Consider the following 17105-nt stretch of genomic DNA (forward strand, 5'->3'; position numbering starts at 1 on the left):
CCTCTTCATGAGACGACTTTGCCTGCTTTCTGCTTTTGACCTTGGAAAGATTAGTGTTGGGCTGCCCTGCCTGCCAGGTGATGCTGCTGCTGCTCCCTTCCGTGCTGCTGTCTCCTGGTGCCCGTTGAGAGCCTGGTTCCAGTTGCTGGATCTGATGGTCTTGTGCTGCTCACCTTCAGTCCAATGGGAATATAGGAAGCTGCCTCCTGCCAAGTTGGCCCATTGAGCTCAGTGTTGCCAACACTGACTGGCAGTGATTCTTCAGGGTTTGGGGCAGGGAAATGTTGAGGACTGAAACTGGGAACCTTCTGTGTGCACTCTACTACCTCCAAAATAAAACCCTTCCCTCTCAAGATAAAGATTCCAGCCCTCGTGATTTTGAATAAGGGATTGGTTTAAAGGAGACAAATCCTTATTCCATTGACCCAGTTGCAAAGTGTGTGCTCTGAGCTATGGCCCTCCGCCAGCAACTTTTGTGAGTGAGCCTCCCTACAAACAGGTGTCCTCCCCACCCAGCTGGGTCAGATTTCACACCGTTTGTGGTGGTGTGTATCAGTTTGTGGCCATCTGCATATGCCTTGGCAGGGGTGGGAATCAAACCACTGGAGAATCACAGCACCTGCTGTGGCTGCTGAGAACAGTAACTCGTGACTGCTGCCTCCTGCCTTGTTTTTGCTGCTTTAGTAGCACCAAAATGACCTTCCCAGGGCGCCAGCCTGGGCCATGTGAATGGAGGTCTTTGGCTTCCCAGACGATAAGACCTGCCTCTCAGCCTCACTGGTGGGGTCCAAAGGAAAACAGAGCAATACATTTGGCACCGGCTTGGCTGCAGGAGTTGCTGAAAGGAGACACCTCTGGTACTACACAAAATCGACAGCCCCTGCCCCCAGATCTCTATGGCAGAGATGTGCCCCTTCAGGAATTGCTGGATTACAAGTCACATCATCCCTGACTATTAGCTATGCTAGGATTGCCATACGTCCGGAATTTCCCGGACATAGCCAGGATCCATCCCTTGGAAACAGTTGGAAATCACGGAAAATCCGGATGTATGGCAACCCATGTTGGAAGTGTGGATTTTGGCTAATTTCCTTAAAAATAGCTCAAAACTTTTTTTTTAGATTTTGCAAAAGAAGCTCAGCAACTTTGGCAAAAAATAGAAAAGCTCAACAACTTCGCCCCCTCCCAAAAAATATGGCAACCCTAAGATATGCTGACGGGCTGATGGGAGTTGTAGTTCAACATCATGTGGAAGACCATGGCTTATCTATGCCAGTGTTTCTCAACCAGTGTGCCTCCAGATGTTTTGGGACTACAACTCCCATCATCCCTAGCTAGCAAGACCAGTGGTCAGGAATGATGGGAGTTGTAGTCCCAAAACATCTGGAGGCACACTGGTTGAGAAACACTGATCTATGCCAAGGACACAACAGAGGTAGTCAAGAAAGCGCCCACATTACTGCCGTCATTTGTTCTGTTGTTGGGGCTTCTGGAGAGGGAGAAATAATAATAATAATTTATTATTTATACCCCGCCCATCTGGCTGGGTTTCCCCAGCCACTCTGGGCAGCTTACAACAGAAAAATGAAATAAAATAATCCATTAAGCATTAAAAGCCTCCCTAAACAGGGCTGCCTTCAGATGTCTTCTAAAAATCTGGTAGCTGTTTTTCTCTTTGACATCTGATGGGAGGGCATTCCACAGGGCAGGCGCCACCACCAAGAAGGCCCTCTGCCTATTTCCCTGCAACTTGGCTTCTCGCAACGAGGGAACCGCCAGAAGGCCCTCGGTACTGGACCTCAGTGTCCGGGCAGAACGATGGGGGTGGAGACGCTCCTTCAGTCTCATTTCTCTGAGTCAACAAGCCTCCCGCCAAACGCCTTGTTCACTGCGTTGGAGTGAGGCCCTCATTCCTGAAAGGCTAAATCACCAGAAGGCCAAAGCAGCCCTGGCTTGAACTTTGAACAGCAGCAGAGCAGAAAGACCTTGTGAAGTTGGGAGGAGAAAAGCCTGGAATTCCCAACCCTGATACCTCAATACTGAATTCAGTGGGACTTATCCCCAAGTAATTGTGTATGCCATCAATTTCTTTTCAGAAATAGTAGTACTGTAATATACTTTTGGAATGACTTCTATTTCTTTTTTTGCCTTTACTTGCTACTCTCTTTCTCCTTTTGTCTACCGTATTTCTGTCATTTCTATATACAAGGACTGTTTGATTCCTGCAGCTGATCTTTCGTCAACATTTGCTGTTTGTGCTGTCCTCAGCATCCTGCTAGGCACCACACAGAAATCAAAGAGGGGCACATTCTGACCTCCAGACTTGCAATCTAATAAACTATGGTATGCAAGAGAAAGGGAATGCAGAGGAGACAAAGATAGACCATGAAAAAACAGCAGTAGAGAGAGAGAGAATGTGCTTTCATTAAGTAGCTGTTTGGATCAAAGGTGGAGAAATATTCCAGGCTTATGAAGCAGCAAAGTCAAAAAACGAAGTGCTGAAAAACAGCATACGAGAGCTGGGGTATGAAATGCAGGCTAACATTGGAAGTTAGCGTCCTTCAGTCTTGAGACAATGGAGTGCACCTCTGGAGGTGAAGTCAACCTGACCTCCCTGGGGCACGAGCCTGGACAGTGTGTCTGGAGGTCCTGGGCTGCCCAGGCGACAAGACCCTGTTCTGGGCCTCGCTAACATGGTCCAAAGGTCCAAAGGAAGGAGGCATACAAGGTGCCATCCAACCTAGGAGAAAGATCGCCTGCACAACCCACCTCAAAATGCGTGGGAACTGGGCAAGCAGAACTACCGTGTGCTCTGGATTTCAGTGGGACTCTGGATCAGTTGATACACACTGAGCCTGTGTCTTTTCTTTGTAACCCTTTTTTTAAAAAAATGAAAGAAAAAAACATTGAAGCAAATTAATACAATACACACCAATTAATTCGAAGACAAGGTAGTTTAATGCCCTAGGAATCACACAGAGAAGGATAATTTTCAGCACAGGAGTATTTTCAAGTAGCGGCAGAAGTCAACTCTGCCCTTGGACAGATGGTTAACATTGTATTAAAGAGTGATTTATATAAAACATACACAGAAAGGTTGAACACCTGCAAACAAATAAACTTTTGGATTAAAAGGACCTGAATGCATTCCTGACTAGAAGTGCGATTTGGTCCCCAGCTGGGGGAGCCTTGGGTCTTTCGGGGGGGGGGCTTGCAGGAGAGAAGTGGCAACCTGCCTTGGAGAAATGGTGGGCAGATCAGAGCCCTTCTTTGCAATGTCCCCACTCTCTTCGCATACCTTTGTGTGAAGAAACTGGAGCTTTCTTCATTCAGCAGGCTAAGCATGTGAGAGAGAATTTATTATTACTGGCTGCTGCCCACATATCATTATTGTGTAGCCTGCTGATAGAGTAATATACTCTCTGTCTTTTCCTGTTCATCAACTGCTCTTTAGAGTACTTCCTGGTTTGAAAAGTTCTTTACTGGGTGGAAGTGGGAAAGATATACACTCCTTTAAACAATGCAAGTGTGGCGTTATGCTGAAGATTTCATTCCTCTCATAGAAAGTGCATGTCGGGGTCAAATGCATGCTGGACATGCAGGTGCATTCAGACATGCACCCCCCCCTGCTTTCTGCCAGCTCCAACTCCATACATATGGAAACAAGATTCTTGTTCTGCCATCCACTGTCTCTCCCTGATGCAAGGAGATTCCAGGGGGAAGAATGACTGGCTTGCAGGTGCCATTAAGGCTTCATGTTCTCCTGAATCCAGCTCAGATAGTGAACCACCTTTGTGTAGACGCCCGGAATGCCTTTCTTCCCACAACCCACGCCCCAGCTGATGATCCCCAGCAGGTTCATTTGGCCATTGTTCAGACAAACCAAAGGCCCACCAGAATCACCCTGCGAAAAGAAAAGAAAAAAGAAAAGGGAGGGCTGAATTAGGTGAGCAACAGGTTCATTATTCATTTTAAAGTTCACTGGAGACAAGTCTTTAGCCACAGTTAGCCTCCTAGTCCTCCTACGATCAGCAGATCCAGGAACCAGTATCTAAATAAGCTGCCTATACCCAGGCGCCAAAATGAGCTGACCTTTAAGTGGGTCAGTGGGCTTCCTTGTTGCTTTCATGAACGCTGTTTGCAAAGGTCCATGCCAAAGAGACATTGTGCTCTAGGAGGAAGGGGTAAAGTAGCCTTCCCAGGCTGGTAACCTGAAGGCTAGTTCAAAATTACAGGTAGGTAGCCATGTTGGTTTGGCGTAGTCAAAACAAAATAATAATAAATTTCCCCCTTCCAGTAGCACCTTAGAGACCAACTAAGTTTGTCATTGGTATGAGCTTTCGTGTGCATGCACACTTATTATTATTTATTATTTATACCCTGCCCATTTGGCCCTTATAGATAGTGTGAGGGTGGGGAGGGGTATTCTCAGGAGGGTGGTGGGAATGGGTGTGACTGATAGGTGTGGAAACTCATTGATGACTGTTAACGACTGCAATTTGTCTTACAGGAAAAAGCAATGGGTGAGATGGCTAAAGATAGCTTTATCATGTATAATGAGATAAGAATCCAATGTCTTTGTTCAGGCCAGGTCTCTCCATGGTTTCAAGTTTGGTGATAAGTTGCAGTTCAGCAACTTCTCTTTCCAGCCTATTTCTGAAATTCTTTTGTAATAAAACAGCTACTTTGAGATCTTGTATAGAATGTCCTGGGAGATTGAAGTGTTCTCCTACTGGTTTCTCTGTCTTGTGATTCCTGATGTCAGATTTATGTCCATTTATCCTTTGGCGTAGGGTTTGGCCTGTTTGTCCAATATAGAGAGCTGAAGGGCATTGCTGGCATTTGATGGCATACACAATGTTAGAGAGAACTTGCTGCAAGACAAACCCCAAAAAGAAAATAACAGAACACTACTGATACTAGTAATCACATGCAGCTCCCAAGCATAGCTGCCAAATTTTTCCTTTTCTCGCGAGGAAGCCTATTCAGCATAAGGGAATTTCCCTTAAAAAAAGGGAGAACTTGGCAGCTATGCTCCCAAGTTAAAACAGTACAGTGCATCATCAGAGATCTACAACCTCTCCTAGACAATGACAGTTCTCTTTCTCAAGCTCTGGGAGGAAGACCTTTCATTGCCTACAGACAGCCACCCAATCTTAAACAACTTCTCACCTACAATGATACAACCACCAGACTTAACATGGAGACTGGTACTAGAGCCTGCAATAAACCCAGATGCCAACTTTGCTGCCACATACACCTGGACAACACCATCACTGGCCCCAACATCAAACATACCATCTCAGGACTATTTAACTGCTCATCTTCTAACACTGTGTATGCCATCAATTGCCAGCTACTGGAAAAAAATTTTTTTTTTATTTTGTTTCGGCTAGTTCAAGATGTTTGCATCCACTCAAAAAACTATATTTTAAAAAGGCCCCCAAAAGGAAATACAACGGAATCTCAGAATTGTAGAGTTCATCATCACGAAACTCAAGAGGTTACTCAATTAAATTGATTAGCAGTGTTTCTCAAACTTGGGTCCCCAGCTGTTGTTGTACAACACGCATCATCCTTAGCTAGCAGAACCAGTGGTCAGCCATGAGGGGAGTTGAAGTCCAACAACAGCTGAGGACCCAAGTCTGAGAAACACTGCTCTATGGGATTCACTACTGCAAAGTGCAGGGGTGGTCGGCAGCTTAGGCAGAAAAAATTCATGGCAGATAAAAGGCCTTCTCGGTAGTGGCACCCAACCCTCCCATTGTATGTCAAACAGATAAACAAATGACTTTTAGAAGACATCTGAAGGCATCCCTGTTCTGGGAAGTTTTTAATGTTCGCTGTTTTATTGTGTGTTTATATTTTGCTGAAAGCTGCCCAGAGTGCCTGGGGCAATCCAGTCAGATGAGTGGTATATAAATATCATCATCATCATCATTATCAAACAATGGCTATAAGCCACAATGGCTATTTATTTTTTAAAAAATCATTTTTTCCAGCTTCCCCCACCCCCTCTAAAATATGGGCTCTCCAAAGTCAGATGTTACAGTATTTACCTCTGATCCTCAGAATCTAGAGACAAAAAATAGGACATTGCTTTGATGTCCCCCTTGTGAGCTTTGCAGGGGTACCCAACTGATGCCATGGCAAAGAGGATGCTGGTCTGATCCAGCAGGGCAATTCCTAACATTCCTAGAACTGGGATTACCTTGCAGGCATCGTCAAGCTCCCTGGTGTCTCCTGCACACAGCATGTTCGCAGTGACCGTCCTGTTTGAAAGGAGCTTGGGTGTGCATTGGCTGTCTGGATACAGCCTCACCTGTCCTTCCTTCAGACGCTCCGAATGGAAAGCAGAAACTGTAGATAGAAAGAGAACATATTCATCCGGATTATTGTCTTAATACATAATCACAGTGGAGAAACTCTGGAGTGAATAAAGAACGAGGACGGAATACTTCTTAATATTAAAGTAAAAGTTGTGATTTGGATGTCAGGGCGGTTGCTCCAAACCACCTTGTCTTTAGTGCTTTTATTGTGGAAGCTATTTACAATGCAAGAGCTTCATGAAAACATGTCTACTCAGTGCTATCAGATTCTCCCAATGGCACTTTTCAGCTCCTCCCCCAGCAGAGTAGTTTGGGGACCCACAAATCTCCTCCCCCTGCGTTTGTGAGCCGTTGATTGCCTCAGTTCCGGGGTGAATTTGAAAGGACGCCCCTCTGATGTTTCCCCGCTGGAACTTTCTGCTGGCCCTTCCTTCCTTGCTGATATCACAGGCTGCAGGAAGGGCTCTTGGATGCTGCCTGAGCCCCACGGGGCCCGCTCCTCTCACTTCCTCCTTCCTGTCCCCTGTCCTTCCGCTGCTGTCTGAGCCATTAGAAGAGCTGGATTTGATGGGGGGTGGGTGTTCCCTGTAAGCCCACCCCCTCACAGATGATGTTTATCTTTAATAATAATCAGAGAACCTCTTTTGGACTTCTTGTCTTGAAAGAAAATTGAATGCCTGAATTGAAGACTGGAAAACATCACCTAGCAGAGGGAAGAACAGCTGGAAACAGGACTTTGAATCATTCTTCCACCCTTTTTTCCCTTCGTTTTTGTTTAGATTGGTTTGTTTGTTGTTTAATTGCATGTATTATGAAAAGTATTAATACCGGTAAAATCTTTTTTAATAAAGAAAAAAGAACAGGTGCATGTAGCCAAAGCACAGCCCTGGGACTGTTTGCAAAAGGCTTTCAAACAGTCCCATGCTGCACTTTGAAGTCCTGGCAAATTGGAGCATCACCCGACATCATAGTGATGTCATGCGACTGCACATGCCTGGCCAGGCAGGGGTGGGGAGATAAAGATATTGCCCCCCAGTCAGATAAGGTTCCCCACCCGATTCAACAAGTTTCTGTACCATGTTCTGCATACTGCTGGATAGGATCACTGAATGCAGAGTCAGCCATGAAGGGAGTTAGAGTCAGAGGCTCAAATGGCAGAATGTTCCTCAATACCAAAGAAAAACAAGAAAGAATTCACTGCACATGGAAAACTAGATTTCAGAGAAAAGCCAGGTGTCTGCATAGAGATATGCTTTTGTTTGAATGAGCTTTCCACCATGCAAGCCAGCCCTCTGAAGAGAGGCATCCCAGACACAGGTGCCTCTGCTCTAGGTACTTGCCTTTTCATTGGCTTTGAAATTTGAAGAGAAGAAAGGAAGTTCCCAAAACACTTACGATAAAGGTAACCACTTTCGGGATCTGGCTGGCTCTAATAGAAGCCAGATGCTCTTCTGGTGTAAACTTGGTTCAGTCATATTGATCAGTTAGTAAGCAGATAGGAATTCAAGTCACAGACAAACACTGCATCAAATTAGGAACGGGGAGATGTTTGTTGAGAGAGGCTGATTCTGCAGCTGCGCAACAGATGAAATCTGGCAACTGGACAGTCCCATTCTAGACCAAGTGACCTTAATTTCAGCAAGTACACAAAACATTTGTGAAGCAACGCCCCCCCTCCGCTGCCACCTAGGTCAGTGGTGGCAAACCTATGGCCCTCTCTGTGGGCATGTGCACCGTTGCCCTTTCCAGATTCAATGGCTAGCCCGCTAGGCTGCGCTTCTAAAGCCTGCTTGTGCAGGCGGGAGCAAAATGCCACTGGGCTCACTGGCACTTCTGGACCGAGCTGCTTTAAGACAGCGGAATAGAACATTCACGTTTCAGCTGCAGCCCGCGCATGTGCAGCTCTATTCAGCATGCGTGCTGCCCCTATGAACTCTGTGCTGGGGCGCCTCGCTTCCAGGCTGCGACCAACAGCAGCGGAGTGCTGAACTGCTGTGCGTCTCCAGGCTTCACTCTGGGATTTTCTTTTCGCCTGCTGGGTCAGGCCGGGAAGCAAACGTTTGAGCTGAACTCTCTCCCATCGCCATGGGTAAGTGCAAGATCCTCCCTTCTAGGAGACACATAGCGGAGGGCAGAAGAGACTGTTTTGGTTTTTTCATAGGATTGTGGGGAGTTGGAAGGGTATCCAAGGGTCATAGAATCATAGAATCAGAGTTGGAAGAGACCACAAGGGCCATCCAGTCCAACCCCCTGCCAAGCAGGAAACACCATCAAAGCATTCTTGACATATGCCTGTCAAGCCTCTGCCTCTGTCATCTAAGCCCAACCCCCCGGCTATGCAGGGATCTCAACAACAGCATCTATGGCAGATGGCCATGCAGCTTCTGCTTGAAATCTCCCAAAGAAGAGTTTCTTGAAGGGAAATTATCAAAACAGCCATGTTGTCTGGGAGTAATTCCCTTTTTCATGATTTCCCAAACAAGGATAATGCAAACTTTTACCTTTCAATAAAAAGTTGCTCTGTTATTGTGTTTTCCTTTTAAGACAAAAGATGTTAATGTATGAGTTGTTTTTTCTAAACTAAAACCTCAGTATTCAGGTTAAATTGCCATGTTGGCACTTTGCGATAAATAAGTGGGTTTTGGGTTGTAGTTTGGGCATTCAGTCTCTAAAAGGTTCACCATCACTGGCCTAGGACTACTGCAAGGAAAGGGAAGTTTGCAGAGTTTTTTTTTGGGGGGGGGGCTGTCAAAGGTGGCAGTGAGACCAACCCAGAATCCACTGGCAAGTTCTCCAACACTGCTCAACATTGCTCAAAATGCAGAAGGGATTTAGATGCAGAATAGGAGAGGGAAGAGGGAGAAATTTGCTTGGTTTGATTTGCAAAACTAACTTACATATATGCATTTCCCAAACCACAATACAGATATCCTTTGAGATTCACCCTTCTCCAAATTTTGCAAAGCACTTTGCCATACAAAAGATGCATACACCCTAATAAACAAACATTAGAAAAATCAGACACGGGAAGGCCTGTATTAATTAAAATAAGATTACTTTCATTATTTTAGGGGAAATTGCTTACAAAATGGGCCTGTACAAAAATCCTCAACCTGATACAGAAGTGTAACAAACTGGAAAGATGCGAAACAGAAATGGACAGGGTTGGTCTCTCCCCAGCTACCGTAGCTATTGGGATGGGGCTCAGTCCTTTGAGCACAACACTCATCAGAGGCCATTGTTTGGAGCAAGCCAGACGTTCTTACATTCTTCATGCTTTCCATAGCCGGAGATCTCACATTCTGTCCAGTCAGGCAGCTTCAGTCCAGGCTCTGGGAGGCAGACAGGACGAACGGAGTCTGTCTCCATTGCACACTCATTGTACAAGGACTTCAGCTTCAGAAGAGCTAGCAAAAAGAGAAAAAAGCAAAGAAAAAGGCAGGGTGGGTCAAGGCAAGAGGCTGGACTGGTGCAGATCTCGGTCTGTGTGCAGGGAGGGAAAGGTCTTACCAATATCGTTGTCAAAGGTGCTTTCCACAAAGCTTTTATGTACGATGTATTTCTCTACTGAGAATGTCTGTTCAGAATTTTCCGGCTTTCTGCGGGAAGTCCTGCCCAACACAACCTTGAGACGCCTGGTGTCAAACCTACAAAATCAGAGGGGGGAGGGAGGACAGCTTTGGTGACTGCCAACTTCAGGTGTAATTTATGCTCCTTCTAAAAAGACAGACTTCAACTTCCTTGCTCAAGCATTCAAGGCTTCAAAGGTCCAGTTGTAACCATGGCTTTGCAGCTAACTGACCACCGTGGTTGTCTAGAAGAGGAACCGGAAGGCCTTTGCTCAAGCTTCAGCTCAACCATGTGTAACATCCCTTACGCTCTCATCCCCCTCTTCTCCCCGGGGGGAGAAAACTGGCTCCCTTGCAAAGTTGCTGGATGGATTACTTTCATATAACAAAGCAAACATTTTGCGTCTTGGGGAAAAACAACAACAACCCTGCCCCAGACCTTGAAGGGATGTTCCCTGTCAGAGGGGTGGTACTGAGATAGATGGAGAACTGGAATTGCCTCCCAATACAAATACAGTGGTGCCTCGCTAGATGAAATTACTTCGTTCCACGGGTCAATTCGTGTAATGAATTTTTTGTCTAGCAAGTCCCGGTTTCCCATAGGAATGCATTGAAACTTAATCAATGCGTTCCTATGGGCTCCAGGGGACTGGCGGCAGAGAAGGCAGGCAGGCAGGCAGGCACTTGCTCTCTTGCCTGCCTGCCTTCCCCACCGCCTGTTACACAAAGATCGGAGGGCGCTACTTGCCGGGGCTTGTCAAACAGCGGGACAAACAGCGCCCACCGATCTTCGGATCTGTGTTGTGTGACAAGCGGGGGCGAGGGGAAAGCGGAGGATCGTTCCTCCGCCTTTCCCCCGCCCCACCTGTCACACAAAGACCGGCGGGCGCTGCTTGCGGGGCTTGTCAACCCCGGCAAACAGCACCCGCCGATCTTTGGCTCCGTCCCCCGATGCGCTACGGCTCGGGGAAGCAGGCAGGGAGACGGCAACAGTCCGCAGCTTCCCGGGCTGTTGCCATCTCCCTGCCTGCTTCCCCGAGCCGAAGCGCCTGGGGGACGGAGCCGAATTGCCGCGCTGCGAGGGGGAGGCAAACGGCGAAAAGCCCTCACCACGCCGCAATTCCTCCCCTTCTTCCCGCTGCCGCCAAGCCAGTCCCTGAGCCAAAGTGCGGCGCGGGAGGGGGCTTTTCGCCGTTTGCCTCCCCCTTAGCTCGGGGAAGGTAAACGGCAAAGGCCCCCCCCCACGCCGCAATTTGGCTCCGTCCCCTGGGCGCTTCTGCTCGGGGAAGCGGGCAGGGAGATGGCAACAGCCCCAAAGCTTCCACGGGCTGTTGCCACCTGCCCGCCTGCCTTCCCCACGCAGCATCCGCCGATCCTCTGCTTCCCCCCCCATCCCGCCTGTCACACAGCAGGGATCGTAGGGGGCTTGAGAAGCTGTCAGCTGTCAGTGCCTCTCAGCTGATCTTCCTTTGCCTTCTTCCCTTGCTACAGCTGGTTCCCCTTTCACTAGATGAATGCCCTGATTTTCTGATCAGAGGTTTTTATGGCGACGCTTCGCACGACAAAGCGGTGGCCATAGAAAACCTCGTTGTCTAGCGAGGCAACCTCCGATCATAAAATCCTTTCGTTAAGCGAAATTTTCGTCTAGCAGGGCATTCGTCTAGCGATGCACCACTGTAGCAGGAACAGGAGTGGGGAAGATCTGGACTGCAGCAGCAAGGCCAAGGGTTAAAAACCCTCCCCACAGGAGAATCCCACCTGCTATTTACTCCAAGAAAAACCTGCATGAACGCACAGTTGCTAAGTGCACGAATGTTGCTGCCTCCCACTTGGCCCTCTGTCTCCAGCACCACAAATTGCCTCTGACTTCAAGAGGCTTCCTGGGGGGGCAGCAAATGCAGAAGAGATGGCAAATCAGGCGCTGAACTCTTACCTTTCCTCAAAGCAGTGGGCAGCTGAGAGGACCCAACAGGAATGGATCAGGACCCCACCACAGAGGTAGGAATCCATTCTTCGCATCCTGACAAAGATGGCCGCCTGCCACGGGTGCGACTGGATGTACGAGTAGAGGCCTGCTTTGATCCGAAACTGAGACTGCCGGTACTTTCTCGTTCCACACGTGGCTGTAGGTGGCCAGGAAAATAAGGAAAATGTACCCCAGACTTGGATACGTTAACTCTCAAGTTTGAGGCAAAATGCTCTAACAGGGTGGACCTCTTCATCCATTTATTTAGCACATTCCTATCCCATCCTTCCTCCCAAAGAAGCCCAGGGTGGCAAACAGTTTAATGATAAAAGCATCTTTAAAAAAATTCCAATACAGATGCAGACACAGAAAGATCTCTGCTTGAAAGTTGGAAGAGAGGTCTTTGGTAGGTGCTCATAAGACAATGGGGACACGGTTCAAATCCCTGCGATGGGGTGAACTCCCGTTTTTCGGTCCCAGCTCCTGCCAACCTAGAAGTTCGAAAGTAGTTAAATAGGTACTGCTCTGGCGGGAAGGTAAACGGTGTTTCCGTGTAATGCTCTGGTTCGCCAAAAGCAGCTTATAAAAGGATGTCATATAGAGGGGGGTGAAAGGTTGTTTTCTGCTGCTCCAGAGAAGCGGACACGGAGCAATGGATTCAAACTACAAGAAAGAAGATTCCACCTAAACATTAGGAAGAACTTCCTGACAGTAAGAGCTGTTCAACAGTGGAATTTGCTGCCAAGGAGTGTGGTGGAGTCTCCTTCTTTGGAGGTCTTAAAGCAGAGGCTTGACAGGCATATGTCAAGAATGCTCTATGATTCTATGATTCTATGCTGGCCACATGACCTGCAAGCTGTACGCCGGCTCCCTCAGTCTATAGAGCAAGATGAGCGCCGCAACCCCAGACTGTGACTGGACCTAATGGTCAGGGGTCCCTTTACCTTTACCTAAGACAACAGACAGCAGTAGTATTTATCCCACCTTTCCTCCCAAAGCTAGATCCAAGGTGGCTCACAACATTTAGAAACATTATTATAAAATACAAAGCAATGAAAACAATAGAAAAGATACATCAGAACACCATCAGAACCAGCAATTGAAATGCAGTTTGCTGGCATCTTGCCCTACGGATAGGGCGGGCACTTACAGCAAGCCGGCACATTGCAGTATTCCCACTTCCTCTTGCCACCCCTGCGCACATGGCACCAAGGCTGGGTACTATTATCAGGATTCCTGCAATACACAAGTGAAACAGGATTACTTCAGAGATCAAATGCTCCCCCCTCTCTGCCCCCCTGCAAAGAGCAGCAGTGTGGGGCAACCAGGTTTCTAAGTCCCCTGAGGAGGATGTTCTGGAGCTTTATACCCTTCTTTGTTTTTTGCCTGTACTTAGAACAGCTTTTCCCCAACACTCCTGACATTTTGGCCATCAGCCCCATTCAATGCAGATTGGTCAAGGCTCTAACGAAGGCGCCACATTCTCACCATACCTTTAAAACACTATGATACCACTTTAGAGGGCTTCCTGCAAAGAATTCTGGGAGCTCCAGTTTGTTAAGTGGCCTGAAGTTTAGTAGGAGACTACTGTTCCTGCTCTGAGAGCTAGAATTCCCAGAGTTCCCTGTGAAGAGGGATGAGTAGTTAAACCACTCTGCGAATTGTAGCTCTGGGAGGGGAATAGGAGTCTCCTAACAACTCTGAGCACCCTTAACAAACCATCTTTCCCAGAATTATTTGGGGGAAAGGCATGACTGTTTCAAGAGGCCCTCCAGATGTTGCTGAATTATAGTTCCCAACATCCTTGGCCATTTTTTAAAAAAATAAACTTTATTGAAATTTTAATTAAAACATATCAAATCATAACAAAACAAATTAAAACAAATCAACTCAAAACATAAAAATTCATACAGATATCATACTTCCAAATTTACATCTGAAAAGTAATTGATATATATAACATAATTCGACTAAACCTTCCTGTCTAGTCTTTTCCTCTATGAAATCCAAATAAAAAACACACACTTAATATTTCTCTTAAACATATCTAACAAATAAATTTTCCTCTTTTTCCATATACTTCCTCTTGCCTTGATCTTGGTCTCTTTAAGCTTTTGATTGGTTATTGCTTCCCTCACCCAATATTTCACCTGTGTTTCTTTTTGTTTTATAATCTTTACATACAGTAATGGTCTCTAGAAATGAATCCAGGATTTTAATGTCTCCCCTCTGCAGCCCTGGTCATATGAAACCCATTCAATGGGTTTTAGTAACAAGGGACAAATCAGCTCATTGCCTTTCTGGGTCAGTTTCACGTGTGTTCTATCATAAATCCCCTTTTTAGGTGGAGGGAGCTGCACCAAAAGAATGCACCAAAAATAATATTCAAATTGTACAAATTTTATGCACATTTTACTCTTAAAATATCCATTGCTCCCCCAAAACACATTTCTGCACCCATTTTTGTACCAACTTGTACCACAATTTTGCATTGCAAAATTTGGAGCTGTACCCAACAAGTTGTGCAAGTTGGAGGCTGGCGTATTAACCTCAGTTTATAAGATGTGGACCAAACACATTTCTCAGTTATCTTATCAATAAGCCATGTTTTGCGTTTAGGGTTTTTTTTTTTGTGGAAAAGAAACTCCAAGGAGAAAAGGTGAGGGGGGCCTGCTTACCTGCAGAAGTTGTGGCTAGTGAGACCAAGCTGCTCTGCATCCTCTCTATGGGCATTGAAGACCAGCCCAGTAAGGAGCGGGGAATCCCACCTCAGGCAAGCAGCACCGGATTCTGTGCGGTTGTGGGGGCCTCGATAGTTGTTGCCCCTTCCAGAAATGCAAGTGTGGCTTTCTGTGACAAAAATGGCAGGTTTGAATCAGTCCCGAACCACATTCATGGGGCATATAGTTTGAGGGTTTTTTCTCACTACAGATTTTCAATTGTGAAGCACACATTAAAAGCACATTCCCCATTCCCCCCCCCAAAGAATCATAGGAGTTATAGTTTACCTCTCACAGAGCTACAATTCCCAGCACTCCTAATGACCCACAGTTTCCAAGATTCCTTTTTTTGGGGGGGGGGGAGAATGTGTCTTAAATGTATGATCCTTGGGGCAGGGATCCACTTTTCATCTGTAAAGCCCCATAGATGTTGCAAGGGATGGGGTTGGTTTTATTACATATTTTATTTAGCTAAAAAAGGTTTAAATTATTTTTATTTAACTAGAAAACCAATACAGAAGAAAAAGCCAAAAGTTACATGTCTTAGAACAAAGCTTATACATATCTTATGAATACGAGCCCTATTAAATAATTTGTAATAAACAAAATACATTTTCCCTGCAAACATGAAGGTATCAAAATCCAAAATGCAATCCATTTTCTTATGCAAAATGTGTAAGAAAATGTTTAAGTTGAATGCCATCAAAACATTGCAAAATGATTATTTGAAGCCAGTACCCTCCCATTTTTATTTAATTCATAATCAAGTCTCTTTTAGTGTATATTGTATCTTCTCATTGTCTCCTTTTTTTAGCGTAATGAGCGAGTTTGGTCATTGAGGCCAACTACCACAAGTTTTCTAACCATTCTTCAAATTGTGTCACCAGCAACCTCCATTTTCCTGCAAGCGTGGCAATAACTATACATTTTCACAACCCAACCTGGCTGTGCCCCACTGCAGAGGAGCCAGCCTTGAACCTACTGTTGGCGCAGGGAGGGAGGCTGCAGTACTCAGAGCTGTACTTGTTTCCTTTGTAGACAAAGCACCAGGTCATGGTGTCGGAATCTGGGTTTCTATAGGAAAGGAAAGGAAAGGTAAGGCAAACACTGGGCATTTTGTACTATTAAGACATTTATCGTAGAAGTGTAGAGTTGGAAAGGACTCCAGGAGTCATCTAGTCCAACCACCAACCTTCTGGTTGATAGCCAGATGCACTGGCCCACTGCACCACAGGAGACAGCTGCAGACTCAGCTGCAACCTCAAAAAGTAGGCGGGCAATGGGGTGAAAGGCCAACATTTATACTGAAAATAATGCACTGATAATTTTAAGGATGTAGGAAGAGTCTTGCATTTATTCATGAAGTGCAAAATTCAGCTCTGGAACTCACTCCCACAGGGACAGTGGTAACCACCAACCGGAATGTCTTTAAAAGAGGATTGGTCCAATTCATGGAGGAGGAAAGGGCTAATGATGGCTGCTGGCCATTTGGACTATGTTCTGCCCCCACCGGCTCTTCTTAGGTCTTCTAAGCCTGTTGGTGGTTGACACTATGCCTTGGGGGAGGGAGCTGCACAGTTTAATTCTAAGCACTGAGGGAAGATGCCCTTCCTGTTGTCAGCCCTGAATCTTCCAATATTCAGCTTCACTATATGGCCTAGATGTCTTCCTATTTATTCCCTTTCTCCACAAAGTGCACACAGTTTCATGAAATTATGATGAAACTAGTGTCATTCAGCCCATTAAGTAAACGGGCGCTAGAACATATGTGAGAGGAGCGGCGGGGCCGCGGCCTTCCCTCCCTCTCTGCGCTCGGCGCGCCGGGAACACAAGTAAACAAACTCGCTCTCCCGGCGCGCCCCACAGCCGAGCACAGAGGAGGAGGGAAGGCCACGGCCCTGCCGCTCCTCTCATGGGCCAGGGAGGGTTGTCAGAAGGAGGAGGCGGTGGACCAAGATGGCGGCATCGGGCTCCGGGGCCGCGGCGGGAGCCAGACCAGGCCCAGGATTTACCTCACGTCAGGTGAGGGGAGGGGTTGGGATGCGGCGATGGGGTGGGGGTGGGGAGCGGCGGCGGGGACGCAAACACACACGCTCCATCGCACGCTCGCGTCACAATCCCTCGCGGTCCCTTTCCCTCTTCCCCTCGTGCCGTTAGTCAGGAGGCGAGGCGGTTTGGAGGGGAAGCCGTTGAGGGAGAGAGAACCGCATTCCACCCCGCCCCCGCTTGAGGGCGCGAGTGAGTGTGCGGGGATGGGGCTCTGTGTGCGTCCAGTCTCTGCGTCCAGTCCCTGTGTCCATGGGGCACATGCACAGTAGCGCGGACACAGGGACTGGACGCAGAGACACAGGCACTTTATTATATAGGATGATATTATACACCTCCACCTTGTGTGTCTTCCCCAAGTCTCACTTATACTAAACTAAAATGTTGTAACCTTTCCTCACAGTGGAGATGCTCTCAACCATTTTGGTCGCCCTTTTCTGAATCTTTTCCAGCTCGCAACATCCTTATTTGACAA

General features: G+C 46.9%; 1 protein-coding gene across 2 annotated transcripts in view; it reads right to left on the minus strand.

The window, feature by feature from the left end:
* Positions 1 to 2939: 2939 nt before the first annotated feature.
* Positions 2940 to 17105, minus strand: part of PLAT (plasminogen activator, tissue type) — a 32937-nt gene continuing 18771 nt past the window's right edge. For both annotated transcript variants that reach the window (XM_035119540.2, XM_035119539.2), the window contains exons 7-14: positions 15567 to 15658; positions 14543 to 14714; positions 13015 to 13100; positions 11832 to 12021; positions 9840 to 9976; positions 9596 to 9736; positions 6212 to 6360; positions 2940 to 3904 (exon numbers count right to left, since the gene is read on the minus strand). In XM_035119540.2, the coding sequence (XP_034975431.1) occupies positions 3746 to 3904; positions 6212 to 6360; positions 9596 to 9736; positions 9840 to 9976; positions 11832 to 12021; positions 13015 to 13100; positions 14543 to 14714; positions 15567 to 15658 (1126 nt within the window). In that variant the 3' untranslated portion in view covers positions 2940 to 3745. The remainder of the gene's footprint in view (positions 3905 to 6211; positions 6361 to 9595; positions 9737 to 9839; positions 9977 to 11831; positions 12022 to 13014; positions 13101 to 14542; positions 14715 to 15566; positions 15659 to 17105) is intronic.

This window comes from Zootoca vivipara, chromosome 6, assembly GCF_963506605.1.
Source record: "Zootoca vivipara chromosome 6, rZooViv1.1, whole genome shotgun sequence".
In the NCBI taxonomy this organism is placed as follows: Eukaryota; Metazoa; Chordata; class Lepidosauria; order Squamata; family Lacertidae; genus Zootoca; species Zootoca vivipara.